Here is a 19,837-nt window from a genome sequence, read left to right on the forward strand (position 1 = left end):
TTTGTGTCGGTGAAAAAGTGCACAGTCCAAAATGGGGCTAAAAGTATCAATTTGCGAAAGTCACTTTTATTAGAAGCAGGCAGAGGGGGTAGAAAAGCAGAGGGAATTGTAGATATAGGTGAGGTTGTTAGTATTTGTCGGGGTAAGTTAAGAGGGGTAGACTGGATTTTCAGCTGGAGCTTTTGTTTTAGCGAACACATACCATCCTCCTCTGTGCGGATGAGCTGTGGCAGGCTTTCCGGTCCTGCCCCGACATCCGTGTGAGCAGTGACCGTCACGCGGTATTCTGTCCATTTTTCCAGGTTTTCCAAAAGGTACTGAGAGCTTTCTGGAGTGATGCTGGGTATTTGATGAGCAGTACTATCCTCCCCTTCAGTTGCAGCATATTGGATGGTGTATTCCGTTATGATCCCATTTTGTAATTCCGTTGGGGGTGGCCGCCAACTTACCAGGATGCTGGTGGAGCTGTGGCTGTGGCACTTGACTTCCTCAGGTGGGCCTGAGGGTTCTGGTGGATGTGTTGGATTTGGTGCAGGTGAAGGGTTTTTTTGTTTGGTCAGGCCGTTCATTGAGTTGTTGTTTTTTGTTTTAAAGGAGTTTCAGTTTGGTTTGATCGGGGTGATGATGGTAGAATTGACCAAACAAAGGGGGAAAAAGGGGAAAATAAAATGACACAAAATGATGAAAAAGCACAAAGACTTATGTGGGTAAAAATAAGTATATGAAATCAAGGAAAAATCAAAAATACAGGCAAAACAAAAGGCAGAGACAAACACAAACGTGTACACACTGATGATGAATGGAAGGTGCTGATTGGAAAAGGACAGCTTTAACATATGTAACCTACCTTTGTCATGAAAAAGTATATATGTATAAAAAGGGAAACTAAAATCATATATCCTAATATTCTATTTATTAGATAATTTTAATTCTAAAAAGACTTATAATAATTTAGGATAAACCATTCCAAAATATATTAAGTAATATCTAAGACAAATTTTGCAAGCAGTTACCATCAATCCAAAAACATAAAGGTTGATGCTTTAACTTTTTAAAATAGAAAAATGTTGTATTTGTCACCAACCTTTCCGAAGCCTGTTGGTTTGTGGTAAAAGCCTGATTGTACAACAGAGAACTTCCCAAGGAGACATGACTGATTTATTAGATTCTGATGACATTGGCATGCACGTTTTGATTCACTTCATCATTTACCTCAGAACACACATCGAGGCAGAGTTTGAGCTTTTATACCCACCTGATCCCTGCCCTTGGCTTTCAGAGACCTCAGATTTATGTTAATGTGCAAAGTCAAACAGTTCAGTGTTTTTTCACGTATGGTTTAAGGGGGGATTCGTTGACTACTATTCAAATTTGATTGAACTGCACTCTATTTAGTTTGATTTTGTAACAGAATCCAATTTTTCAATGTTGACTTGTTTCATAAATCTGGGGTCTTTTGGGTGGAAATGTCCCTAACTACAGAGACAATACTTGCTTTGAGCTTTCTATGATATGGTTACTCCACAGATTTCTTGATTCTAATTTGAATTGAGTACAAACGTCAAAAGCGAAAAATGGGAAAATCCCAAGTGGTTCTTGGCAGTCTAGCTACATAGAAAGCTCATTAAAAAAAATTCGCTACTCTTTTATTTTTGGCTGACATGCAATGTCAAGAGACAAGGCTTCCTGAAATGCCCTTTCACTTATGGAAAAACAGTTGGGTAATGCAGATGTGGGCAGTCATGTTAATAATTCAAAGCTTTATCATCCATTTCAGTCGAGACTGTTTTTGCACAACAATGGTGGAGAGGGTTTCTGTAACCTTGTCTCCTGACTTCACAGGGAAGCCTGGGTACGCTGTCCATGCAACATTTTCAAAGTGAATACTGCATGGTCAGGTAACACTTGTTTACTATTTCAAATGTTCACATCTTTTCAAATGCATCGACCATTTAAAGAATATTCATATTGACTTTATCTGTGCTCTAGACTTTCCTGACATCCTTGTCACTTTTTTAGATTTTGCAGCATACTTAAATTTAGAATGCATTTGAAAATGTGCTCCGTCCCAAACGGTTTAAACTCTGTCAGATAAGGAAGAAGACCTACGTGTCTGTGGAGTTTCTGCAGATATCTCGTTGGTGTAAGCTCCGACTCCGTGTTTACTACGGGCAGCCAGTCGGAAAGTATAAGTCGTGAAGGGCTTCAAGTCTTTCAGCAGGTATGTTGTTGTCGGCTCGAAGCTAATACGTTTCTGTGGAGAAAGTTTCATTTGTGAGTTTTCTAATAAAAAATAAGTAATAAGTATGCTGCTTTCTGATATGAAAATAAAATGTGATGGTGTAAGATTTTGTCAAAAATGAAACAAGCTGTCAGATCATATAAATGAGTGGGACATTCAAATTAGTACACTTTAGAGTAATATAAAAATTACATGGTGAAGCCCATTTTTCAAAAGTGCCTGACCAAAGTCTCCCTTTACATTACAGACTTGTCATACTGTATGACCTAGTCCTGATAAAAACTACTACAAACACCAATTATGCAGTCATTTGGCAGTATCTTTTTAGTATTGTGTGCAATGGTGGAACATTAAAACATTATTGGTTGATTATAGGCTGCTCATGACTAGTTGTTGATATTCATTTAAACAAAACTGGAGCTGTTAATTCCACCATGTAATTGTTATATAAGAATGTGTACCCATCTCTTTTCTCTGCATTTCACTTTTTTTTAGGTGTCATTTAGAGACATGCAAATTCAAACAAATTAAATTAGACCAAGTTATTCCTACAGATCTGGTAATATGTACATATGTATGACATATCAATTAGTGCTATTGGTGTTGGTATTCGGAAACCAGAAGAAAATGATCATTTCATGAAAGTACATAAAATATTATGGATGATTACATGACATAACCAAACCACTAGTCAGTAATTATTTCCTGTGTGATTCACAATATCTTATTTGTTATAATAGACATAACATCTAATGGTAGGCCGAAATGGGTCAAGTAAGGGAAATGATTACCTCCTCTTTGTCATCCCTCTTCCTGTACATAAGTTCATATCCTGTGATTTGATTTTCCTGTCCAGTCTGCGCTGGGGCAATCCATGACAGTAAAATACTTGTTTCTGATTTGGCTTCTCCTCTGAGGTCCGTTGGTTGGGAGGGAACTGCAGATGGAATAAGTAGATTCATTCATTTATCATTTCATCTTGCACTATTCATTATCATCACTGCCATACTGGCACAGATGCCACTTTGCGTTAAGTTATTGCTACAAGAGACACAGAGTTAATGGTTACTTAATGAGGGAAAAAAAACACCTTTTCAGAAGAAGTAAACAACTACAAATACAAAACATTTTTTTTTTCCACTTGAGAAAGCAAATTTAAGTTTTTGTAGAAAGCCTGAAGATGATCATGTTATGACAACTATAAACCACCAGTGAGGATCAGTGACAAAAGTAACGTGTCTTTAAAATGTTTGTGACACTAATTGTGAGGTACGAACATTTGTTAAACTTAAATTTGTTAAAATCATAGAAATTCCGCAAATGAAAACAAACCATGCTTACCTCCTGTCTTAGCGATTATTTGAAGGTCTGTGGAAAGAGGTCCATCCCCTACTGAGGTGTAGGCCAAAACCTTAATGTAGTAGGTCTTATTGGGGATGAGGCCCTGGATGGTGACAAAGTTAGCCCCCCGAACAATCTGCTTCTCCCAGAGGTTGACGTGCTGGATCGAATCCATGGTGTAGTAGACCCGGTAGCCCATGATCTGCCCGTTGGCCTCCTCCGGTTCATCCCAGTGGATGACAGCTGTGGTGGTGCTCAGCATGTGACCTCTGACTTGCCTTGGTGCCGTGCTGGGTGCCTGCTCAGCTGTTTTGGCCTCAATGCTCTCACTGGGTGGCCCCCGCCCGATGTTGTTCACCGCCACCACCCGAAACTCGTAGTCCGAATAAGGGCTGAGGCCTCCCACGCTGTACCGAGTGGTTGCTACGCCATCAATCTCCTTGTACGAGTCTTCTGAGTACTTGGACTTGTGTTGGATGATGTAGTAGGACACCGGTTCCGGATTGCCAGAGTCCCACGTCAATGTTATGCTGGTGGCTGTGCGCTCTGTCACCACAGGTATGCCAGGAGCCTTAGGCAATGCTGTGATGATAATTATTACATAAATATTAATAGGAGTACAAAATATCCAACAACGTTATAACTCTGTAGAATAATTAATTTTATCTTATCGGCCCAACATTTTCCAGCCCATTACACTTGACACTGATGATATACAGTATATCTTGAGCCATAAGAGACTTCTATGTTGTGAGCCTTCTTGGATGTTATTTCACTTTTCTACATTTGTAAAAAACAAAGGTTGCATATGAACTTATTTGCGAGTTTAAAGGTTTCCATACCCCATGTTCAGCAGCTGAGAGTACTGTTGTCGTTAATCTCGGATTTCCCAGTGTTTTTCACTTTAATAATTTAACAGATAAATTTATTGCTTTAATTCTCCACGCTGTGGCACATGGCAAAATATATCAGGGCAATATATTGTTTTTATATGCCATCTCAAGTGTGCTTCTGGGGGAGCTTGCTGCCAGACTGCTATATTGTGACTAATATTTCTATGTTATGTCTAGGAAAAAACAGTGTGTGTGTACGTGTGTCTGTCCCTTGTGTGCACGTGAACATGGCGACACCAATCTGGGATATCTTTCTGGTACGCTGCTGTGTAGATATGATTACACTCAGATAAGTACCGTGCCTACAGAGGACACCAAACAACACTCGCTACGTTTTTCATCCCCCTCCCCCCCCCCTGCTCTACCTCTTGCTCACAGAAATGGTGAGCTTGTGGCTCTGTCGCTCTCCAGCTGAGAGATAAGAACTTCACTATATTCTCGATCTGGCATCTAATGCACTGAGGCTGGTGCCAGGGCTTGTCTAAAGCTTTAAGGAATCCTCCACAGATAAGTTACCGTGGCAGTGAGGGTTAAATAACTTTCTTTAAAGCATTACCCATCGTCTCTGCTTGGGTATTTACTCCTTATATACAGTAGCTCCAAATATCAACATTTTATATGCATGCAATTTAAATAAAATAGAAAAATATATTTTTTTAAAATATACATTTTTTATTTTTTAATGACATGCATAATTTGAAAAAAAATCTGCAAACTAAGTCAAGCTGTAGCCTTTGTGTATTGTAGCAGCATGCTGCTGAGCACACTACTCAGCCTTTAATCGTGAAGAAGCACAGCTTTACCTTTCACCGTTATCTGTGCGACAGCCTCTATCACCCCTAGGGTCGACATAGCCACACAGGTGTAGTTGGCAGACTGCCGGACGTCTGTGAGCTCCAAGACATTCCGTCCAATGGGCATGTCGTCCTCTGGCGTAAGGTCTTCTGCACCCAGCATCCACTTGACGTACGGCATGGGAGAGCCCACTGCCACACATGTGATATTGACACTGCCGCCTGGCATGATCTCATTGTCTGTAGGTGGAATGGAGAATCGTGGCGGCACCCGACGTACTGAAAAAGACAAAAGGTGGCGTCAAAACCCAGTAGAAATGGAACTGAATCCATTCCTAAAAAAAAATGTTCTGTATTCTCCTCAAATGTTGCCAAAAGAAAACTGATTGTTTAACATTTATACATTATATAATAGAATGTGCATATTGTTAGAGGGGAAATTGTAGCAAATAAAATAAATTAGTTTCTAGATAGATAATTTATGACTGCTTGATGAAGGTTAGGAAAAAACATTTGATCCAAACTTACATATTTCAATGATGAATGAACAACACGAGTGCCATGCATAAAAATACTGTATCACCATCTGAACAGATATGCAGAACTACACAAAGTGGCTGGAGAGCCGACAGCACTCCACAGTTGTATGCAAAGAAACAACTTTTAGGCCGCGTGCTTCCAGCTGATGTGAGATAATGTGCCTCATCACATTCTCACATCAAACAAACATAGATAATACTCCGAGAAGTTGCACACACATCAAAGGAAAATCATGTTTCTCTGCAATTTTTAAGGTCCAAAGTAGAAACTAGGGCTGTCAAATGTTATGCATTCACACCTTGAATAAACTTCAGGGTCATAACTCAATCGCCCTTAACATGTCTCTCTCTTCTCCCTTTACTTTTAAAAGTGGCTTTAGACTTGTGAACTCTGTCATACAGCTCAAAGGATTAAAGTTAAAAGTTATGCATACTCTCTTCATGCTTGTGAATTCAATGGCGATTGAAATGTCTTACGCTTATCACAAGAAGACCAATTATGCTGGCGCTTAAAGCATTAACTTGTATCGCTACATTTTGTTCTCTGATTGTAAAAATCAGTCCAAGCCTGTGAATGAATCCAAATCAAAAATATGAACTGATGCTACTTCAAATGATATCAACATGACTGCAGGCCTCGTTACGGTTTCAGATAAAAGGCTGAGGGAGCTTATTCAGATCGAAAGTTCTGAAATGTAACTTTACGTGGACAAGCCACACGTCTAAATAGAGGGAGATAAGATACTCCAAGACTGAGTCTTGTCAGAACTGTCATCAGAACATTGGAGTAATTAGGTTTGTGGTATACTTGTCTCTTAAATTTGAGTTTAACCAATATTTTTGTAATACAAGATTAGTTATGAATGTTTTTGTATGTTTTGCTGACGCTTAACAAATGTTTTTCATGTAACTTTTAAAATACAATCAAGTGACATTTTATTTTTAATTAAATTTTAATCATGATCACCTATAGCAATATTCACTTTAATCTGGATTTAAAAAAACAACAACATATCATTTGACAGCGCTAGCGGATTAAAATTCCCCAAAAAACTATTCTCAAAAAAAATGTAACATAAAAGACTAAAACTTCAAAGAAAGGTTACACTTTTAAGTTAACTTAAATGTATAACATTCATAATGCACATGGACGGCTTCAAGGCCTTTTGGAGGGGAGCAAGATTCCGTCATGCATACAAGAACAATATGTGACTTTGTGAGGCAACCATGTAAGGGAGTCAGGGGGAAGAGGGCTGCAGGGGTAAAGTAAGTGGTAATGGGGTCGGAAGAAGACGTGCTAGCACACTGTGTAATGGGAGGGTTAGTCTGGTAGTGCTTCATTGTTTTAAATGAGACTAGTACAAGCTCAAGGTCCTGGGAGAACTAAAACACACTTGGAGAGGAAGACAAAGACATCTTAGGACAAAGGGTACATTTATTGATGGAACAAAAAAAACAACATATTATTCCTCCTCGGGTTGAACTTATAATGATTTTATACAAAAATATTTAAGTGCATGTTAATGATGTGGATAACTAAGGGGCTTAGGTATGTGTGAAACAGAAAGGGACTACCGGGTATTGTTATAAAACATTTAGGGAGGGTTGAAGGTAAAAGTAAAGTCAGTGTTACTGCTTATGGTTTTGGAAATAGAGTACTGTTAGCTTTTGTTAGAGTATTTATTCAGTTCTTTAGTGAACTTTGAAGAAAGCTGTTTTGGAACAAGTCCCTTTTAAACGTGTGGATACTTGCATTTATTGCTTGCTAATTGTCCCATCTTTGTAAACACCCTCTACAGTAGTTCCTGTGACTCTGAACTAGTTATTTGTGCAGGTATATTGGACTGCAACATAGGCACACAGTTCCTGCTGTCTGCTACTAATTCACAAGCCCATTCTGTTGAGCAGACTGCAGCTCTCCCTAGAGAGGAAATCTAGGGGAACTGCTTGCATTATTAAATACAACGTTTCTCTCGCTCAATATTTAATTAATATCCAATTGGATCACGCTCCCCACAGACATAATATTATCGTGCTCATTTGAATATCATTACATTTGTCAAGTCTTATGGATAATGCTCTAAATACATCATGCTTTCACGACTTCCTGCACAGAAACATCCTCGTCAGAAGGAAGTGTATAATCTCTAAGGGCAAGGCTTGTCGCTTGACTTCAGTGCCCATTTCAACAAAGGATTGATTTTGCTTTAACATACTATTATCCCTGTGAAATTTCAATCGGATGGAGCACCACAGGGAAAATTTTAGTGCAGTGATGCTTGAATGGCTCTATGGAGGGGGGGGATTCAGAGCTCATATGGAGCAGCTCTGCATCTATGTAGAACAGCAATTATTAGTTCCAGGAGCCCAATTGAGGGCATTTTCTATGCTGGCCTTGTGTGTCACATTACTTTTCTTTTCTGTTCTAAAATGAACTTATTTAATTAATACAAATGTATTCCTTTTTTGTCCCATTGACCTGCTGTGTGGCGAGTCATGGGTTAAACCAAGCAGGAACACTGACAGGGTACGGGCAGGGCAAGGGGGAGGACTAGATCAAGCATTGAGAGGTGACCATGCAAATAGATCCTCAGACATGTGCAAATATCATCCCTACCACCCCACCTCAGAGATGCAAACATGCACCACCTGTTGGACAGTCAAGCACTCTGACAAAGACCAGGGGCATTCTCAATGGGGAAATGAACATTGAATGAGCGACAAAGATAAAAATGCTATCAATAGAGGTAAAAATCATGTTTTATTTTGCAAACAAATGAAATTATTTCTGTTTTGTGTTGTGTTCAAAAAGTAAAAACACACCAACCTTCTCGTAGCTCTGAGGGATGTAGGAAATTTGATGCAGAACAAAATTAAATAAGGAAAGGAGAAAAACAAGGGAAACACAGAGAGTAAAAAGGCCATGTTTAAGGTGTTCAAATGCTTCTAAAACAATAAGATTGGACCTTCTGTCTCCATGTGAAGGTGGCCCCTTGTATCTCCCTAGTTCCCAGAATAAAAATCTAAAGTCTGACCTGTCTAAACTCAAACATTATGAATAAGAGAGAATGTTTACTTTTAATAAAAAAATCTGCCAAGCAATGTGGTTAGCTTAAAATGATAAATACAATTAATGTATTGTGCTTATTATATATTGTATATGATCTTACTTACAAAAGCTAACCAACAGGCTGCAGAGCATTGTACAATTTATTTGAAAATTACAAAAAAGAATGCGTTCATATCTACAGTTTCTATCTGCTACACTTATTTATAGATAATTTAATTAAGAAAATGCTTAACAATACTGGAAGAGTAAGTGGGTTTTATACATAAAATCTGTGTGCGAGTAAAAGTTGAGAAGAGATTAGATTACATCCTCTTTGAAAAAAATGGTTACTGAGAGTGAGCCATTGCTGCTACTCTGCAGGTTCTTTTTTTTGTATTTGCTAAAATCCTGAAGCTATTTATTAGGTATATATTATTAAACATAAAAACTGAGACTATGTTTTTAAAAGATAATTTTACATACGGAGTAGGATAATGAAAGAAAAATCTGTATTAGAATGACTTTATACCAGTTGTAACTGTTGATTTTTTTTTACAATTCATAGTCAGTAAAACTAGTGAGATTAAAGGTGTCCTTCTGCTGTTGATCAATAGGGAGAAAACAAGGCCAGAGAGGATGTGTTCACTGCTGGGGAAAGAGTTGGGACTGATGGAGGAGGGCCGGCCACCCTTTACCACCTCCGACAGTCAGGTTTGAGAGGCAATTAGTAGATAAACACAGCAAGCAGTCTAGTCATTGGTGTTAGACTCAGGATTATCAACAAGGACCAGAGACACATAACAGCAGATATACCGTAGGTTCAAATCAGTGCAGGTAAGTCAAGTGCAAAATCAAAAAGAACCAAAACAACCAAAAAACAAAGCATACTTACAATGGCCTCAAAGGACATGGCCCCTGCAGACTTTATTGGCTGATTTAAAGGTTACTCATGAATTTTGAAGAGAACATTAATATCATTTTTGATAGAAAGCATGCCAGTGTTGTCAACACGTATTTCCTACCTCTGACATATAGATTTGCCGGGGCAGAGTAGCGGGTTCCATCGTTGTTGGTCGCCACACATTCATACTTCCCCTGGTCAGACTCTTCGCTCTGCTCTATCTGGAGGGCTCCTGGTTGGGAATAGCAAACGGGGTAGTGGAGTATGTTTGGTTAAAATGTTGTTGTTCCCATCGTGTTCACAAGCAAACATAAAAAAGAAAATAAGTTGTTTAACCTCAAGGAGGCCAACATCAGCCCCCTTCATTTCTAGTTTTGCTTTGTCCTGTTAAGCCTGAGTAGTTAGACAGTTTGAGGAAAGTTGAAATTAAACAATATCCAATAAACTGCATCAGTGAAATACTACGTTCTTGCATCTGTTACTTAAGACTTTATATTTTAACGTTTAGCCCCCAATCATTATCACAGCCTGATCCACTGGCTGAGGACTGTGTTACCCTACTATAGGTGAGGGCTGGCTGCAAATGGTAATCATGCAAGACATTGTAATACAATTTAACAGGGCTAAAGTAACAACAAGGGAAAATAAAATAACACATTGTCAACCAAATCCAAAAGAAAAGGAAAAAAACGAAAAAAAACCTCCTAAGTTATCCTCTGTCTATAATACATTTACCTTGAAGATGACTTCTTTAGAGACAAAGCCAGATTGCTTATATGGCTATAGGATCTAAAAAGACCCTAATCCTATCGCCAATGTCCCAAAAAAATGTCATAATTTCACTTTGAAGAATAGGGGCAAGCCCTTCAATATACAACATGTCACCGGACTGGTCAATATGGGGATGAGTGATACTGCTTCAGGGAAACATGGATCAAACAAAAAAGGTTTACAGTATAAGAAAGCAGCATAACAAGGGAGGACGATTAAAAGAAAGAAATTTAGGTATGAATTTTAGCATATTCAATCACAGATCGTGTGTAATATTCACCTAACTGAATATTTTGGGACTTCATCTAGGTGAAGTAAGTTTCAAAAAAGGCAGCCCATACAAAAAATTGAAAAATGCTGCTCATATATGTGGAAAAATGTTAATTGAAGTATTATGTAAGTCAAAACCAACATATAACCCTCAATAACAAAAGTTTTGACATGCAAATCTTGGCAAGAAATGTATGTCGGCACAACTTACAACCTTCTGACAACCCTTAGCTGAAAAATAAAATGCATTTGTATTAGAAGACAAAATTCAAAATATCGACCTGAGCCGACAAGAAGGTAACCAACCACTGCTTTAGCTTGTGAAAGCTACAAAAGACACCCATAAAAATCCACCAATGGGATCAGCAGTGTGGTGTCATATGACCCAGGGAAAAATGGCTTTATGCATCAACAACTCTCCAGCTTTCATGTCACACGGCAAAAATGAGCCAATCAGGTCCTCGCCAGACTCTACTGTTTGCCTTCCCCAAACCCTGAAGAAAAAAAGTCAAAAAGTAAAATAGTCTCCAAACCCAAGAAAAGTAAGAAAAATAGGTGAAAGAGAAAAAAAGCACCGTAGAAACTTTATCAAAAAAGTGGTTGTTTGGGCTTTTTTGTAGAGGTACAGGAGAGGAAAGCAAATAGAAGAAATGGGAAAAAAATAGTTTGCAAATATAGAAAGAATTCTTTGGGAGAAAAAAGCAGAGGAGAGGCAATGTTGTCTTCAGCATGCCTGCGTGATTCCACAGCATCTGTGCATATTTTTTTAGTGCTGAACAAGAACAGCTAAGGGGGAAAAATGCTTGGTTGTTTTAGTTGGACAAAAAGAGGGACACATGATTCGCTATGGCCAAAAAGAAAACAAAAAAATGAACGGAAAAAATATAGTTTAAAAAAATAATTGTCATTGGATATGCTTATTCGAGCCAGGGCAAGCATATCGCAACTGAGCTAAACAGGCTCTTGAAACCAGAATAAAAAGGAGTAAATAAAGCATAGACAAAGAAAAATGGAATATAAATTTAGTTAACGAAAATAGGACAAATAAGAAGGAAGGTCCATATGAATGTAATGGGTTTCGGTCTTGGTAAACAGGACAAAAATGGAGGTGATTCAAGTGAATGGATGGGTTGACAGCAAGAATGAATTTGTATTATTTTCATTCTGTGAACGTCAGTTCAGCACTCTTACCTCTTATTGGTGTACCACCTGGGTGGATAATATGAATGCAAATAAGATTAGAAAGAAGAAGCATTAGTACGAGTAGATAGAGGCTTGGGGCTTTGGAAGAAGAATCAAATTAGATTTAACAGGGTACGTAAATAAAGGTACTAGAGGAAAGAGAAAGGAGAGAAAGAGAGAGAGAGAGAGAGATAATTGTTCTGTACTCTATTGGCAAAGAAAGACAGGATTCATCATTGAAAAATCATTGGTCAGAGAGAAGAATTTGTACATTGATGTGCAACGGGGAGGTGCCATTTTGGAAGTGGCAATAGCTTCTGAGGACCGTCTCCTGAAGGGAGAGACTTTGACGACTTTGTGTATGAGATTGAGAGCAGTCATATTTAAACAACTTGAGATCCCTTTGCTTCACCTGAGCTAAGCAGAGCTGGTCACCTCCCTAACATTTTTTTAAAATTCCCATACCTACTTTACTGGTGTTAAAGGATAAGTGAGTACGTGGTGGGTCAGTGAGTGAGTAAGAAAGATGTGAGGACAGGTCATTATATGACAATATAAGCTAAGGTTGGGTGATTATAATCTCCAGATAAAGGTGATACTAAAGCTGGCAGTGGTAGGACACTTGAATACCGTGGGGGTAAGGGAATAGTGTATGTGCCTCTAGTACTAGCCCTCAAACTAAACTATCTGTTAGTAAAATGCATGCCATGCATTTTAATAGTTGTTGGAGACATGGAAATTAGTGGGGGGGTGATGTGTGCTTTAGAGCTAAGCACTTACCAAAGGATTCTGTAGATTTAAAAATATAGAGAGAAGAAAGACAGCATAAGTATATGATTATATGCTTTAAGTAAGTTTAGTTAACAAAAGTTTCGAAAATGCTTTATCAGCTATGTGAATCAAAGTCGCACATTAGAAATAAGGGTTAATTCTACACAGTTCTGTTGAAAAACAAGTTAGCAAGGAAGTCAGTTCACAAGACGGCTTAACAAAGGCTGTGAAAGCTGTGAAATCTGAAGACAGGTGGTCAAACATACAAGACTTAAAAATTACACGTAGTTGCGCTAATGTGTTGCCTTTCGCTGGCACATAAAGCTGCAAGCTATGATTGAAGTAATTTTCATAGAAATATAGAATAGTCTCTGAGATAGTGTTCAGATAGTAAAATCAAATGGGGTATTCAGGCGAAGGGTTATATTAGGGGAATGTCACAGGCAAATAAAAACAAAGCTGGCATCTACACACTGAAGCAGGGGCTGTTAATTCAAAGAATCAAGGGGTAAGGGAAAAGCCTTGTGAAGTTTTACACACTACTGTGGCTGATTAGTTTCCAGAAATAGATGTTTTTCTTTAACCTAAAGGAAGTTTTTATGCAGTGTTCAAAGAAGGTTTAAGGATCCCTCTTTCAAAAGTAAAAGTTCAACAAATGCACAAGGACGATGCTAAATTTGCTTTTCTGCATGTTTCCTATTTTATAATCATGTGCACTCCTTAGCAGATTCAGAATGAAGCTTAACTTTGAGTATTTATTGTTTTAAAAAAAAAAAAAGAGGCATAAGAAAGGAAAAGAATGGATCCCAAAAAAAACACTGCACCAATGCAGTGGACAGGAAATTATCACAAAAACGCAAAAATAATCAATTGTAAAAAGTCACAGCAGTGAGCAATGAGGGTAGAAGTTAAGGGCATAAGCCAGCAAACACAGAGGGGTAACAATCCCAACAGCCCATGACAACACTGGAAGACAAAGGGAGACACACATACAGACAGCACACACCGGGGCGCATAGAGAGTAGAGGACAGGAAGTAGTAGAAACAATGCCATTACCTACAAAATTAAAAGCCAAATGTGAAGTTAAATCATGGGAGGAAGAAGAGGATGAAAGAACAGAGGAGACTACAGGGGGAGCAGATCAGAAAGAGAATAACAAGAAAGAAGACTCCCCGTTTTGAAATTGAGTTTTCAGCAGAGGAAACCTACCTGATCTGAGCTGTTTAATGCGTCCATTGTTGTTGGTGGTGTTGACAGGGAGGAAGTCTTTAAACCAGGAGATGTCTGGGTCGGGGTTGCCGCTGGCGGCACAGAGCATAGTGGCGGTGCGTGTTCGCTCCACCACTTTCAACTGTGGGCCCATGTCTATGGTGGGGAAACCAGGGGGCAGCTGGTCCTCTGGAAAAAGATGAAAGACATTTGTTGCAGAGGTTAGATTCAGAAGGCAGTTGTCCTCCTCAAAACCCTGTACAGAGCTAATGAGGAGGGAGAGCCAGTGGAAAATTAAAGTCATGAGTGTAGAGCAACAGAAAGAGGTAAAGATGTATTTACAATGTTCCGTCATAAATTGAGGGATTGAGACAATTCAGGAGCAAAATAGATATTGTTTTTATTACACTAAAGCCATGACATTTACCTGTTTTCCCTACCCATATTTGGTATTGACAACGACACAAATAAACAAAAAGTAAAAATGGACAACAGCACAGATTACGGATCTCCACGTAATTAAAAGAGTAGTTCAGGTGTATTTGAGGAAATACAAATATCAGCTTTCTTGCCGAGTGTTAGATGAGAAGATAGATTACACTATATCCAAGTTAAACAAGCTAGGAGTAACCTAAACAGGATAATTCCCAAATTAATTTTAATGACGGAAAAGAAGAAACCATAGCTGCACTGGATAACCATATATCCGCCTTTGAAGTTCTCTGATAGTGGCAGGCGGCTTAGCTGTGTTGAATAAGTTGTCTTGTTCCAGCCTGGTCTCAACTTATCGACTTAACAGAGGCGGGCTACATCTTGCTGCCGTTTGAGATGTGAGAGGAGATAACTCACATTGCTCTTCGCTTCAAGCATGTTCTTTTAGCGAAACAAAGAAAAATCAAAGTCTAGAATAAGTTTTTCTGAAGCACACGGTTCTGAACAGGACGTATATCCGGCTTGCAGAAAGTGATGATCTTTGAGAGGGTGCAGAGAGGAATTTTCTATGCGCCAAGAGATCTCTGTATGCAAAATGTTTGCCTCTCCGCATAGTTAAAGGAAATCTGAAAAACAAGACCTAAATTCGAAATGCCGATGAGGTTTATGTGCACCTTTTTAAGTTTTCCTTTCCCTGCTGTGATATGGCTAATTAGTGTCTTCCGCTGCTCTCGTAAAGTGCACCTTTTTGGAAACACTTTACTTCATTAAATTTTCATGAGGAGACATCAGTCTGGAAACAGCTTCGAGATGCCACAGCCTGCACACAGCCAAACGACAATCATGGCCGCCTTCCAACAATGCTTTTGGGTATCTGGCATGATAAACCAACGCGACGGATAAATCTTCTCAGAATTAGGACTGTATTACAAATGAGTGACTTCAGACTGAACTGCAAAACTTTCCGATGCAACTCTGCGTCCCTGCCTGAACTGACATCACTGTTTTGACAGTGATGGAAGGGTATTGTTTGTTAAATGCTTTAAAATCAATCACAAAGCAGCATTCTCTTTACTCTCCTTGAACCAATTTAATGAATTCATATCCTATATAATGCATACTTTGAACACCGGTCATTTTCTTGGCAGGCGTGCGCTGTTAGTTATACTGGACTTCCTGGCCAATGCATCCTCATGGTTTATCACTGTAAGTCCTTGACATGGTGTACAATAAATAGTATATATTTATCCCTTTGAGTATCCATTAAGGTAATGAGAGCTGCCCCGGCTTTACTCTTGTTAAAAGTTTGTAGGTGTTTGGCAATGTGTTTGCTTGCTGCTTGCACAAATTGATGTTCTGTTCATTAAGACAAATAACACTTTAACTTTTTAATTCATACTTGCCATATTTAGTTAACATCACAGTTACAGTGGGAAAGTTGAGCTGGAGGACAGAACCAATTCAGTATAAAACCTTAAGAACCCCTCCTTTTTTCTTCTTAACTTGTTATTGCCAACGTTAATATCTGCATTACAGTCGTTAACTGTGATTGCATGGTTACGGATGGTGTATTCTATTAATTTTAGGTTTTTATGTGATAGGCTTCACGGAACTCTATTAGCTATCATCTAGCTCTATTTCTGATTTACAATGACAACGCAGTGTAAAAAACCTGCACTGAATTATGTAATGTGAACATTGTTCACATGACCATGAATTTCTATTGGTGTGTTTTTTGTATTTACAATCAAAACTTTCCGTTAGAAGATTATATTCACACATATGATAATTAAAGTTTTGTGACAGTGCATTCTCCATTAAGACCATGCATGAATTTGAATAAAAGTAGCAGAGAGACCGTTGCTCATAGCAAATTATTTCTTCCAGAAGAATCACATTCACAACTATCAAGGAATAAGGGAATAGTCTAATCTAAAAAAAGCAAGTTTAAAAGTTAAAGTTGCTCATTCAAATGGAGAAAGACAAAGAGGAGGTTGAAATGAATTAATTGTACAAGCTAGCCCTTTTTCAAGCTCCCTTCAGCCTGTTCAAGGTCGAACAGACAATTAGTCAATTTTACAATGAGTCAAAAGTATACCTGATCAAACACAATAGCCAGAAGCAAGCCTGAGAGCATGAGTGCATGTTGGATATTGTAATTGGATGTGACAATCCATGCAAACTCAAAAGCAACTCCTGTGAAATTGCAATGTATTCTAAAACAAAGTGCTCAAGAGATCATAATGTAGCTGTCCTTTAAGAAGCCAGGATTGTTCTCATGCTGCTGAACGCAATGTCCCTGGTTATTCAGCTATATGGAGAAAAGGGTGTGCGGCAACATTCATTTAAAATTGTAAATGGTGTAGCCTAACTTTCCTAACTAAGTCAGGATCATGTCCAATATTTGGACAGTAAAACCATAGCAGTTCTGTCTGATTTACACTACTGGCTAACTACAGTTTAGCTCACTGAAATTGTGAATACATAAAAATGTGGGTCAAGTGTACAAAGGGCACTTTGACCAAACCCATCTTCCATGTCCTATAGAATGTGTTTCTTACATGATGCTAGCCCGTAACTCTGGTGCAGGCAGCTGATGTGACTCCAGGCAGGGCATTAAAAATGAATGATCTGTTATAAAGGTTTCTGGCCTTTTGAATGCATTCTTGCTCAGCCCAGAAATGTATTTTACAGCTGCTTTTGTGCACTTGTCTAGAATGGCCACAAAGTCATGACTTCAACCATGAGGTATCTCAAAACTTTTCTTGCATAAGACTTGGAATTAAGATACAAAGAAAGATTTATAAACAGAAGTACCATGACGTTCTCAAGCTCCCTACAGCTTTCTGCAATACCCTCACTTACTTCACAAAGAGAATTACCAGGGTGATAATAAATAAAGCCAAGGAAATTGAACACATTTGCTAACTTGTGCTGTGATTAACAACTCACGTCAACAGAGCTGCGGCAGCATTTCCCTTACAAGGCAAAGAGACCAAAATGAAATCAGATTAATCACTATGTAATTCAAGCCTCTTTGGTGTACATTTCTGGGAAAAGTTGGTTTATTGACAAAGTGTTAAAAGTTAAGAATGAAATAATTAATCAACCGGGGGCCAAAAGGCTAGTAGTCTTTCCCATGTGCCATGTTTGCAGTCCAGCTAACAGTTAAGAGGTTGTTTTTTCAACTTGTGGTTACATTCATTATCAGCAAGGAGCATCTTTGGAAATGTGATTTGTTTTTCTTGTAGTGTTTGTTTTGGGGCTACATATGCTGTATGACTTGAACATACAGCCACAAGCTACCCTGCACAGTATGTGAAAGTCAAATCTAAAAGGGGAAAACAGAAAGAAAATGGTACAGATTTCCCCTGCTTTCTTATTCTACCTCACCACTAACTGCAATCTCAAGGACAGCCTATAAGACAAGGGCAGTTTCTGCTTTATAGACCCATACTGTATATTCAACAATGGATCTACACACTAAATGAGATGGAAGGGAGAGAAATGCTGAAGTCACCTTCTAAAGAAGTGCTGAGCACTGGTGCTTGATATAAAAAGACTCCCAATGACAATTTGCACACATTAGCCACTGCCAGGCTATCAGGCCATATGAGTGTGCGGTGCCAAGTATGGGAGGAGTATAAAAAGGACGTTGGCTCCAAAAGTACTTCAGTGAGCAGATTTCTGCTGAACACATAAGGCCAGTGGATATAAACTAAACCCATTAGCAAATTATATCTATTGATCATTCATACAAAATATGAGCACAAGTGGAATCCCATTTTCCTTGTACATAAACAGTGGCCATTTCGGGCTCTAAAATGTTGCTTGAGAGCAGCATAAAGTCAGCACAGTCTGTCGTTCCATTGCAGTAGCTGGCAATAAAAACAAACAATCACAGACTGTGTTCAAAGTAAACTTGTCACCTGCTGTGCCATAATGGCTAGAGTGACAAACTCAGGTAATATCCTCCTTGTTAAGCTCTAATTAAATGAGCCTAATTGAGTCTCGACAGGTAAAGGTGCCATGCAAACGTGAGATGTTACTGTAAACATCTTAGCTTGGTTAGTGTTACGGCAAGGCACTTTCTGTTTGTGTGGACTGAGGTGATGTTTACAAGGTACTACAGGACTAATGCAGTTACATCTATGGAGTGCTATTCATTAAAACAAATAGTGGAACCAGACTAAAACCAATGCCAGGACATGTGCTTTAGTTTAATATCTGCCCAGGTGTTGACAGCTGTGGGGAACTGGCTCCAGAAAACCAAATAAAAAGTGAGTTCCGCTCTCCTGCATAGCACAGACAGTATACCTACCACTGCGTCCAGTCTTTTTCTCTGGTTTATGATGGACTGTACACAGTGCAGAGATTTTGGAGGAAGCAATTACACAGTGAGATATTGGTAGTCTGCTAATATTGGGTATGCTTTAGCTCATAGGAGTTGACATATCTGTAATGATGATTGACATTTAAATAGTGGGTAGGGATGTCAAAATACAATTTAACATTTGTCATTGCGAAGTAAAACAGAAGCAGTGAAATTCTAAGTAAACTAAGTGTAAATCTTTTCCTTAAGTCTAATTAAGTGAGATGTGTTTTATGTCACTGCAATCCAATTCGGCTCCAACATTACAGAATAAGTACAAAGGAATTTGTGAAGAAATTCAACCTTTGTTGCACTGAACTTTTCAAGTGAAGCCATAAAAACATAAACCTTTCCAGTCACATTCTGGCTTAACTTCCGTGGTTGCTGCACAAGGATTGGATTCGGTCCGACCCTTTTCTTCCCAAGCGGAACAAGACTTTTCACCCCGCGGTTGAGGTTATTCTTCAGGGAAAATCCCCACAGGGCCAAAATAAGATATATTTGTTGGACGTATTTGAGTGGATACAATCTCCTCAAAGAGGCTGTCACAGGTCACTTGCTGTGGCAGCGTGCTGGAGAAAAGTGTGTGTCAGGACCTATTGTTGTTTGAGGATCACTCCTCACCACAGATGCTGGATTATGGAAGTGTGGGAATGTTGGGGGCAGATGTCTTCAAGTATGACGTTCTTACAATTTACACTGCTTTTTCTTCTGCCCTAAAGATTATCCTTGCCCAGTTTAGGAATCAATCTGATTCTCGCTATCCCTCCCCAGATAAGATTTCAGCCAGAACAAAAAGATGAGCCACAAAACATTACCCATGGAGTGTGACAGCACTGCTTATTTTTCTCAGCAGCCTGAGCCAAAGCCATTTTTCCCAGCACACCATAGCATATAATTTGAAGTTGAGGGACAGTGATTAAAGCTCTTTCCACGCTAAAAAAAAAAGAAATCCAAAAAGAAGTGAGAAAGAAGATGGAAGAATTTAGCAGGGGTTAGGGTGCTAATCATGTTAATCATACAGCACTCTTGCTGCTCACAAGGACGTCATTTGGAATTTGCTTGTTTCA

At 38.8% G+C, this 19,837-nt stretch overlaps 1 protein-coding gene across 2 annotated transcripts in view; it reads right to left on the reverse strand.

Annotated features, from left to right (window-relative positions):
- The window catches only part of LOC129093562 (receptor-type tyrosine-protein phosphatase delta-like), a 127,897-nt gene that overhangs the window by 35,560 nt on the left and 72,500 nt on the right, over positions 1–19,837 (reverse strand). For both annotated transcript variants that reach the window (XM_054601614.1, XM_054601615.1), the window contains exons 5-11: positions 13,964–14,152; positions 9,881–9,991; positions 5,280–5,549; positions 3,584–4,165; positions 3,034–3,179; positions 2,110–2,254; positions 203–508 (exon numbers count right to left, since the gene is read on the reverse strand). In XM_054601614.1, coding sequence (XP_054457589.1) covers positions 203–508; positions 2,110–2,254; positions 3,034–3,179; positions 3,584–4,165; positions 5,280–5,549; positions 9,881–9,991; positions 13,964–14,152 — 1,749 coding nt within the window. The remainder of the gene's footprint in view (positions 1–202; positions 509–2,109; positions 2,255–3,033; positions 3,180–3,583; positions 4,166–5,279; positions 5,550–9,880; positions 9,992–13,963; positions 14,153–19,837) is intronic.

Source organism: Anoplopoma fimbria, chromosome 7, assembly GCF_027596085.1.
Source record: "Anoplopoma fimbria isolate UVic2021 breed Golden Eagle Sablefish chromosome 7, Afim_UVic_2022, whole genome shotgun sequence".
NCBI classification, from domain to species: domain Eukaryota; kingdom Metazoa; phylum Chordata; class Actinopteri; order Perciformes; family Anoplopomatidae; genus Anoplopoma; species Anoplopoma fimbria.